At 32.8% G+C, this 11,429-nt stretch overlaps 1 protein-coding gene across 1 annotated transcript; it reads right to left on the bottom strand.

Moving 5' to 3' along the window:
* Positions 1–409: 409 nt before the first annotated feature.
* LOC123988933 lies at positions 410–1,771 on the bottom strand. The gene has a single exon (XM_046289692.1). It carries the CDS (start codon positions 1,769–1,771, stop codon positions 410–412), a length of 1,362 nt encoding a protein of 453 aa, XP_046145648.1.
* Positions 1,772–11,429: the final 9,658 nt, after the last annotated feature.

Genomic DNA, 11,429 nt, shown 5'->3' with positions numbered 1-11,429 from the left:
CTAATTTCACGTTTGCCGGTATTTGTAGCCTTGATCGATCGATTTGAGTATCCGGTATAAATTCTGAGATTTGTGAAATTACAAGAAATGCCAGCGTTCGTTGGTAATTCGTTAGTCGGGATTTTATGGTCGCGGTGACGAGTTTATTGGCGGTCGTGTTTGAGTGGTTGAGGCTTTGGATTCCCACGGATGCCTGTGTCGACGGCAGCCGCAGGTTCCTTGCAAGCGTTTCGGTCATGAAGTTGGCGTTGGAGCAGGTATCAATTAAGGTGCGACAATGAATCGATCGTCGGTCATTGTCAAACACCTGAATGATCGCGGTTGCCATTAAGCCGTTCGTTTGCCCATTTGAAACCATGGAAATGCTTTGTCGTCGTGAGGTTGGTTGGCTAGCGTTTGAGGGTGTTAGTCAAGATTTCCTTCCTTCTTCTCGCGGCGGAGCATCGCGATGGAGTTTTGTGTTATGTCGGTCGTGACAAACCCGACACCCCCCAGATCGACAATCTTCCGTCGCGTGGTCCGTTTGGAGACAATTTACGCAGAGGTTTGCTCCCTTCGCTGCTTGTATTCGTTCTTCGACCGCCATGTTCAGAAATTTCGGACATTGATATGCAGCGTGCGGCCCGGCATTGCACACCTTGCAATTTGACGCGGTGGATGTCACGTATGCCTGTTTGAATTTCTTCGCGGGCGGAGGTGACCATCGCGACGGTGACGGTTGGTGTCTCGAAGGTGGTAGTGGTCTTTGAATTGATCGCGGAGATCGTTGTAAGGGGTATTTCGCGGGTTCGCGCGCATATTCCGTACGTTGCGAATTCCTCGATGTTTCCGTTTCCCTTGATTGATGCGACGCGATGCGTAAATGTTTCAGAATGTCTAAAGCTTTGGGAACCTCAGTGTCTGTGAGTGTGCGTTCCCATGACCTCCGCGTTTCGGTGGACATTTTTGAAATCATCATGCTCGTGATGAAGTCGCTTGCCATGTCCTCCCAAGTCCGACCGAGAGCTTGGAGGGATCGAATGTGTAGTTGGACGTGGTTGACAAAGTCGCGTATGGCTTCCGGAGAGTCGTTGGTCATCGGTGGAGTGTCGCGTAGCAGAGATGCATGACGAAGAACGAGCACGCGTTTGTTGTCATAAATGTCGTTTAATTGGTTCCAAGCGGCTTCGTAATTTTCTTCGCTTACTGTAAACGCGTCAATGGCAGATTCCGCTCGTCCGGTTAGTGATAAACGAAGGTATTGCAATTTTTGAACATTGTTCAACCCTGTTTGCGAATGGATCATGGCTTGAAACGCGTCTTTGAACGTAATCCATTTTTCGAGGCGTCCGTCGAATTTCGGAAGGTCGATTTTTGGAAGCTGAACCGGTAGCGCGAAGGATGATGTGGTCGGTGCGGGTGAGATTGTGCCGTCAAAGGTTCCAGCCGGTGTGTTGGGCCGGTATCTGGGCTGATTCAAACCCTCGAGTAAGACGGTCGCGAGGGCTATCGCGTTGTCGAATGATTCGGTGGTTGTCTCGCGCTCGCGTTCCGCGTCTTCGACGTTTTCGAGAAGGGCCAATTCATCTTGAATTGTTTCGAACGTTTCGAATTGTTTGTGTAGGCGATCGATTCGATTGCGTAGTTTGACTCGTTCGCTTGCGGAGTCTTGATACGAATTGACGAAGTTCGATAACATCGTAGTTTGTGCTTTGAATGTTCGCCGTTTCGATTTTAACGCCTGGATGCGCAACTCGTTCTCGTTGGCGGTCGACATGTTTGTGTTCGGCATTTTTAGGAAAACGAAAAGGTTTCGGACGAGGAAATTAAGAATGGATAAAACCCGATTGGCAAATCAATGACGAGCCTACCTTAACTGGATTTCGGTTGTGAAAATCGTCTCCGGACTGCACGATCTTGTTGACGAGGCGTCTGCGGGCACCGGTTTGTAGTCGCTTCGCTCCCGATTGGAATCCCCCAGCGCGGGTGGTAGATTGGATGGTTGACAGATTAACTCCGGTGTTATAATGTGATGCTAATATTCCACTAATAAAGTTGTATGTACACTGCACGTTGACAGATCGCGTATCCTGTATGCGCACTGCACTTCCACAGACCGTGTATCCGGCTCGAAGGACCAAAATGTTTCTTCGAACGCGTAGAAACTTGTGTTGCGTATCGCCGCGCGGATTGTTTCCTTGTTGGGGTTGTAAGGCCCAACTAAACCTTGTGGTACGCGACGCTACACAACACGTGCCCGCCAAGTTAATCTTGGACACTGTGGTCGATTGTTCTTTTTTTGTTGTCGATAAATGTGTAGGTATTGAATTTGGCCGATTTCGTATGCCACTACACCTGAACCGAACGATGTTCAATAGAAAGAAATCTAATTCACGTCTCGACTGCTAGACGTGAATGACGATTATTCTGTGGCCGATTTCGTATGCTAGTTGTACTTCGAAACTAAATAAGTTTTGTGTTCTCCACGATGCAACGTTCGAAAGAGAAGTGTCGAGCATACCGTCCGATGTTTGCCATGGCACCTCGTAGTGCTGTCCAAGGCGTTGCTGATTTTTTTGCCTTTTCCAATCAACGTCCCTTTCTAAAAATTGTGGACTCGCGTGTACGCCCTTTGGCCACCCCTCTTGGAGAGAGGGTGTGGGTTGTCTTGTGGAAGGAGGCGGTTCTCGAAGGTTTGACGGAGTGACATGGTTTCCTTCAAGTCGACCTTTGTTTAGCAGATGCCGTTATGCACGTGTTACTGACCGACTCTTCAGGTCTCCAGGTTTATGACATGTCTTCGAGCTGTTGGGACGGCGAGGCGCAAAATTCGGAGCTATTGTATTAGGATTAAAGAGGTTCGAGAAAATAAAGTTTACTGTCGCGCGAAAGTGAAATTGTCGGTTGTAAAATTTAATAAAAATGTGGAAAAGTTAATCTCTACCAGAATTTGTTTTGCACGTTCATGTCATAAACCAACCTTCGAGAACCATCGTGCATTGTATTCCGCGTCGGACGAAACATATATTACATATTAAATGTAGATATATTAATAACGATACTGCCATTATATGTACATTGATCGGTGGGAAGGGATCATTATATTACATTATATCTAATGTAGATATAGTAATAATGATATTGTAATTAAATGTACATTGGTCTGTGGGATTAAATCAGTATATTACATAACATCTGATGTAGATATAGTAATAATGATATTGTTATTAAATGTATATTACATATCTAATGTAGATATAGTAATAACGATACTGTTATTAAATGTACATCGATCTGTGGGAAGGTATCAGTATATTACATTATATCTAATGTAGATATAGTAATAACGAAACTGTTATTATATGTACATTGATCAGTGGGATTAAATCAGTATATTAAATTACATCTGATGTAGATATAGTAATAATGGTATTGTTATTAAATGTACATTGGTCTGTGGGACTAAATCAGTATATTAAATTTCATCTGATGTAGATATAGTAATAATGATATTGTTATTAAATGTATATTACATATCTAATGTAGATATAGTAATAACGAAACTGTTATTGTATGTACATTGATGTGTGGGAATAAATCAGTATATTACATTACATCTGATGTAGATATAGTAATAATGATATTGTTATTCAATGTACATTGGTCTGTGGGATTAAATCAGTATATTAAATTTCATCTGATGTAGATATGGTAATAATGATATTGTTATTAAATGTACATTGATCTGTGGGATTAAATCAGTGTATTAAATTACATCTGATGTAGATATAGTAATAATGGTATTGTTATTAAATGTACATTGATCTGTGGGATTAAATCAGTATATTACATTACATCTTATGTAGATATAGTAATAATGATATTGTTATTAAATGTATCTTACATATCTAATGTAGATATAGTAATAATGATACTGCCATTATATGTAAATTGATCGGTGGGAATGGATCATTATATTACATTACATCTAATGTAGATATAGTAATAATGATATTGTTATTAAATGTACATTGGTCTGTGTGATTAAATCAGTATATTAAATTTCATCTAATGTAGATATAGTTAAAATGGTATTGTTATTTAATGTACATTGCTCTGTGTGATTAAATCAGTATATTAAGTTTCACCTGATGTAGATATAGTAATAATGATATTGTTATTAAATGAATATTACATATCCAATGTAGATATAGTATAAATGATACTGTTATTCAATGTACATTGATCTGTGGGAAGGAATCAGTATATTGCAGTAGATCTAATGTAGATATAGTAATAACGATACTGTTATTAAGTGTTTATTACATATCTAATGTAGATATAGTAATGACGATAATGTTACAATCTGTGCATAGATATGTGGGAAGTGATCAGTATATTACATTATATCTAAAGAAGATATAGTAACAATGATATTGTTATTAAATGTACATTGGTCTGTGGGATTAAATCAGTACATTACATAACATCTGATGTAGATATATTAATAATGATATTGTTATTAAATGTATATTACATATCTAATGTAGATATAGTAATAACGATACTGTTATTATATGTACATTGATCTGTGGGATTAAATCAGTATATTAAATTACATCTGATGTAGATATAGTAATAATGATATTGTTATTAAATGTACATTGGTCTGTAGGATTAAATCCGTATATTAAATTTCATCTGATGTACATATAGTAATAATGATATTGTTATTAAATGTATATTACATATCTAATGTATATATAGTAATAACGAAACTGTTATTATATGTACATTGGTCTGTGGGACGGGATCAGTATATTACATTATATCTAATGTAGATATAGTAATAATGATATTGTTACCAAAATTACATTGATCTGTGGGAAGTGATCAGTATACTACATTATATCTAATGAGGATATAGCAATAATGATAGTGTTATTAAATGTACATTGGTCTGTGTGATTAAATCAGTATATTACATTACATCTGATGTAGATATAGTAATAATGATATTGATATTAAATGTATATTACATATCTAACGTAGATATAGTAATAACGATACTGTTATTATATGTACATTGATCTGTGGGAAGCTTTCAGTATATTACATATCTAATGTAGATATAGTAATAACGAAACTGTTATTATATGTACATTGATCTGTGGGAAGGGATCAGTATATTGCATTACATCTGATGTAGATATAGTAATAATGGTATTGTTATTAAATGTACATTGGTCTGTGGGATTAAATCAGTATATTACGTTACATCTGATGTAGATATACTAATAATGATATTGTTATTAAATGTATATTACATATCTAATGTAGATATAGTAATAACGATACTGTTATTATATGTACATTGGTCTGCGGGATTAAATCGGTATATTAAATTACATCTGATGTAGATATAGTAATAATGGTATTGTTATTAAATGTACATTGGTCTGTAGGATTAAATCCGTATATTAAATTTCATCTGATGTACATATAGTAATAATGATATTGTTATTAAATGTATATTACATATCTAATGTAGATATAGTAACAACGAAACTGTTATTATATGTACATTGGTCTGTGGGAAGGTATCAGTATATTACATTATATCTAATGTAGATATAGTAATAATGATATTGTACCAAAATTACATTGATCTGTGGGAAGTGATCAGTATATTACATTATATCTAATGAGGATATAGTAATAATGATATTGTTATTAAATGTACATTGGTCTGTGTGATTAAATCAGTATATTACATTACATCTGATGTAGATATAGTAATAATGATATTGATATTAAATGTATATTACATATCTAACGTAGATATAGTAATAACGATACTGTTATTATATGTACATTGATCTGTGGGACTGTATCAGTATATTACATTATATCTAATGTAGATATAGTAATAACGAAACTGTTATTATATGTACATTGATCTGTGGGAAGGGATCAGTATATTGCATTACATCTGATGTAGATATAGTAATAATGGTATTGTTATTAAATGTACATTGATCTGTGTGATTAAATCAGTATATTAAATTACATCTGATGTAGATATAGTAATAATGGTATTGTTATTAACTGTACATTGGTCTGTGGGATTAAATCAGTATATTACATTACATCTGATGTAGATATAGTAATAATGATATTGTTATTAAATGTATCTTACATATCTAATGTAGATATAGTAATAATGATATTGTTATTAAATGTATCTTACATATCTAATGTAGATATAGTAATAACAATACTGTTATCATATGTACATTGATCTGTGGGAAGGTATCAGTATATTACATTATATCCAATGTAGATATAGTAATAACGACACTGTTATCATATGTACATTGATCTGTGGGAAGGAATCAGTATATTGCCGTAGGTCTAATGTAGATAAAGTAATAACGATACTGTCATTAAGTGTATATTACGTATCTAATGTAGATATAGTATTGACGATAATGTTACAATCTCTGCATTGTTCTGTGGGAAGTGATCAGTATATTACATTATATCTAATGAAGATATAGTAATAATGATATTGTTATTAAATGTACATTGGTCTGTGGGAATAAATCAGTATATTACATTACATCTGATGTAGATATGTTAATAATGATATTGTTATTCAATATACATTGGTCTGTGGGATTAAATCAGTATATTAAATTTCATCTGATTTAGATATAGTAATAATGATATTGTATTCAATGTATATTACATATCTAATGTAGATGTAGTAATAACGAAACTGTTATTATATGTACATTGATCTGTGGGAAGGGATCAGTATATTACATTATATCTAATGTAGATATAGTAATAATGATATTGTTACCAAAATTACATTGATCTGTGGGAAGGGAGCAGTATATCACATTATATCTAATGTAGATATAGTAATAATGATATTGTTATTAAATGTATATTACATATCTAATGTAGATGTAGTAATAACGATACTGTTATTATATGTACATCGATCTGTGGGAAGATATCAGTATATTACATTATATCTAATGTAGATATAGTAATAACGAAACTGTTATTATATGTACAGTGATCTGTGGGATTAAATCAGTATATTAAATTACATCTGATATAGATATAGTAATAATGGTATTGTTGTTAAATGTACATTGGTCTGTGGGATTAAATCAGTGTATTACATTCATCTGATGTAGATATAGTAATAATGATATTGTTATTAAATGTATATACATATCTAATGTAGATATAGTAATAACGAAACTGTTATTATATGTACATTGATCTATGGGATTAAATCAGTATATTAAATTACATCTGATGTAGATATAGTAATAATGGTATTGTTGTTAAATGTACATTGGTCTGTGGGATTAAATCAGTGTATTACATTTCATCTGATGTAGATATAGTAATAATGATATTGTTATTAAATGTATATTACATATCTAATGTCGTTATGGTAATAACGTTACTGTTATTATATGTACATTGATCTGTGGGAAAGTATCAGTATATTACATTATATCTATTGTAGATATAGTAATAACGAAACTGTTATTATATGTACATTGATCTGTGGAAAGGTATCAGTATGTTACATTATATCTATTGTAGATATAGTAATAACGAAGCTGTTATTATATGTACATTGATCTGTGGGTAGAGATCAGTATATTACATTATATCTAATGTAGATATAGTAATAATGATATTTTTACCAAAATTACATTGATCTGTGGGAAGGCATCATTATATTACATTATATCCAATGTAGATGTAGTATCAATGATACTGTTATTCAATGTACATTGATCTGTGGGAAGGGATAAGTATATTGCAGGAGATCTAATGCAGATATAGTAATAACGATACTGCCATTATATGTACATTGATCGGTGGGAAGGGATCATTATATTACATTATATCCAATGTAGATATAGTAATAATGATATTGTTATTAAATGTATATTACATTGTATCCAATGTAGATATAGTAATAATGATATTGTTATTAAATGTACATTGGTCTGTGGGATTAAATTAGTATATTAAATTTCATCTGATGTAGATATAGTAATAATGATATTGTTATTAAATGTATATTACGTATCTAATGTAGATATAGTAATAACGATACTGTTAGTCTATGTATATTGATCTGTGGGAAGGTATCAGTATATTACATTATATCTAATGTAGATATAGTAATAACGATACTGTTATTATATCTACATTGATCTGTGGGAAGGTATCAGTATATTACATTGTATCCCATGTAGATATAGTAATAATGATATTGTTATTGAATGTACATTGGTCTGTGGGATTAAATCAGTATATTAAATTTCATCTGATGTAGATATATTAATAATGATATTGTTATTAAATGTACATTGGTCTGTGGGATTGAATCAGTATATAAAATTTCATCTGATGTAGATATAGTAATAATGATATTGTTATTAAATGTATATTACATATCTAATGTTGATATAGTAACAACGATAATGTTATTATATGTATATTGATGTGTGGGAAGGTATCAGTATATTACATTATATCTAATGTATATATAGTAATAACGATACTGTTATTATATGTATATTGATCTGTGGGAAGGTATCAGTATATTACATTATATCTAATGTAGATATAATAATAACGATACTGTTATTATTTGTACATTGATCTGTGGGAAGGTATCAGTATATTACATTGTATCCAATGTAGATATAGTAATAATGATATTGTTATTAAATGTATATTACATATCAAATGGAGATATAGTAATAACGATACTGCCATTATATGTACATTGATCAGTGGGAAGGTATCATTATATTACATTATATCTAATGTAGATACAGTAATAATGCTATTGTTATTAAATGTACATTGGTCTGTGGGATTATATCAGTATATTACATTACATCTGATGTAGATATATTAATAATGATATTGTTATTAAATGTATATTACATATCAAATGGAGATATAGTAATAACGATACTGCCATTATATGTACATTGATCTGTGGGAAGGGATCAGTATATTACATTGTATCGAATGTAGATATAGTAATAATGATATTGTTATTAAATGTATATTACATATCAAATGGAGATATAGTAATAACGATACTGCCATTTATGTACATTGATCAGTGGGAAGGGATCATTATATCAATTATATCTAATGTAGATACAGTAATAATGCTATTGTTATTAAATGTACATTGGTCTGTGGGATTATATCAGTATATTACATTACATCTGATGTAGATATATCAATAATGATATTGTTATTAAATGTATATTACATATCAAATGGAGATATAGTAATAACGATATTGCTATTAAATGTATATTACATATCTAATGTAGATATAGTAATGACGATACTGTTATTATATGTGCATTGATCTGTGGGAAGGGATCAGTATATTACATTATATCTAATGTAGATATAGTAATAATGGTATTGTTATTATATGTACATTGATCTGTGGGAAGGGATCAGTATATTACATTATATCTAATGTAGATATAGTAATAATGATATTGTTACCAAAATTACATTGATCTGTGGGAAGGGAGCAGTATATTACATTATATCCAATGTGGATATAGTATAAATGATACTGGTATTCAATGTACATTGATCTGTGGGAAGGAATCAGTATATTGCAGTAGATCTAATGTAGATACAGTAGTAACGACACTGTTATTAATTGTTTATTACGTATCTAATGTAGATATAGTAATAACGATAACGTTACAATCTGTGCATTGATCTGTGGGAAGTGATCAGTATATTACATTATATCTAATGAAGATATGTAATAATGACATTGTTATTAAATGTACATTGGTCTGTGGGAATAAATCAGTATATACATTACATCTGATGTAGATATATTAATAATGATATTGTTATTAAATGTATATTACATATCTAACGTAGGAATATAGTACTAACGATACTGCCATTATATGTACATTGATCGTGGGAAGGGATCATTATTTACATTATATCCAATGTAGATATAGTAATAATGCTATTGTAATAAATGTACATTGGTCTGTGGGATTAAATCAGTACATACATAACATCTGATGTGGATATAGTAATAATGCTATTGTTATTAAATGTATATGTACATATCTAATGTAGATATAGTAATAACGATACTGTATTATATGTACATCGATCTGTGGGAAGGTATCAGTATATTACATTATATCTAATGTTAGATATAGTAATAACGAAACTGTTATTACATGTGTAACGACCCAGAGTGAGTACGTCACGCACCGACTTGTAGGGAGAGCGGTTCCCTTAGAAGGCGACTCGTATTCTGTTTATAGGGATTATAGGTTCGTGTGGTGTGCAGGTTAAGGAGTGAAATCCAAACACTAATGTGCTAGAAACTGAATGAAAATATGTTTATTCAAGAATGAAAGGTAAGTGAATATTGAAATATAATACAAAGTTGCTAGTATCACAATAAGTGCGGCTAGAAATAGGAATACAGTAAGAAATTATAATTAGTTCGCCCTAGATTGGGAATACAATTGAAAAAAATATGTAATTAGTAATTAATATATGTAAGTAGAAATTAATAATTGTAATAATCGATAGCGCTAACGCGAATGCGGCGTGGTTTTCCTGTACAGTCAATACTCTGTTTGTTTTCAACAATGATTATGGAAGCTAAATTCCAGAGGTTTGTGCTAGACAGCTAAATCCAGTTAACCTTTCCTATGGGTCGCAATCGGTTTCTGGTTATACCAGAGCTGTGTTAATTGCAGGCCGTTCAAGGAGCTCCGCTCCTTGCTAGCTCTTTACACTTAAACGTAGGCTTAGCGTAACACCTGGGTAACACGTTGCGAACCGCGGATAGGAGGTCCACTGATCTGCGGTACTGCACTCCACCAGTGGAAGAGTAGGAAATAGCTGTAGCTCGCGCTCTATCGCTGCCTAAACAGTTCAGCGCAAGCTTTTTCTCTACTGTTCAGAGTATTGTCTGCTTCAGGTCGAGGCCTGAGAAGATCTGCGATGAAACTGTGCGGAACGCCTCTATTTATACTCAGATCTTGCTGAGTCGGCACTTTTTTTCCGCATAGAGTTCTTGGGTAGCTGGTTTTTCCCATCCGTGGTAGTCCAGCATCCCACTCTAGAATACTACCCCACGTATGCTTACTGGGGTTGCGCTGGCGCGTGCGCGGTCAGACGTCGATAATTTATCGGTAAACTGTTTTACCGTCTGACTTATCGACTAAACTTTTATTGATGAATTAACAGACTCGGTTACGACGAAATGAAAATATTTATACAAAAATTTTATACACTAAATATTAACAATAAAAATTAAATAAAATACTTGTATGAAATATAAAAAATTAGTTACAATAAAGAAATGAAATAAA

This window comes from Osmia bicornis, unplaced genomic scaffold, assembly GCF_907164935.1.
Source record: "Osmia bicornis bicornis unplaced genomic scaffold, iOsmBic2.1, whole genome shotgun sequence".
Taxonomy (NCBI): Eukaryota; Metazoa; Arthropoda; class Insecta; order Hymenoptera; family Megachilidae; genus Osmia; species Osmia bicornis.
This window is presented reverse-complemented; position numbering and strand designations above follow the sequence as displayed.

Coding starts and splice junctions, on each gene's coding strand:
- LOC123988933 (XM_046289692.1), bottom strand. CDS start 1,771: ATGCCGAACACAAACATGTCGACCGCCAACGAGAACGAGTTGCGCATC.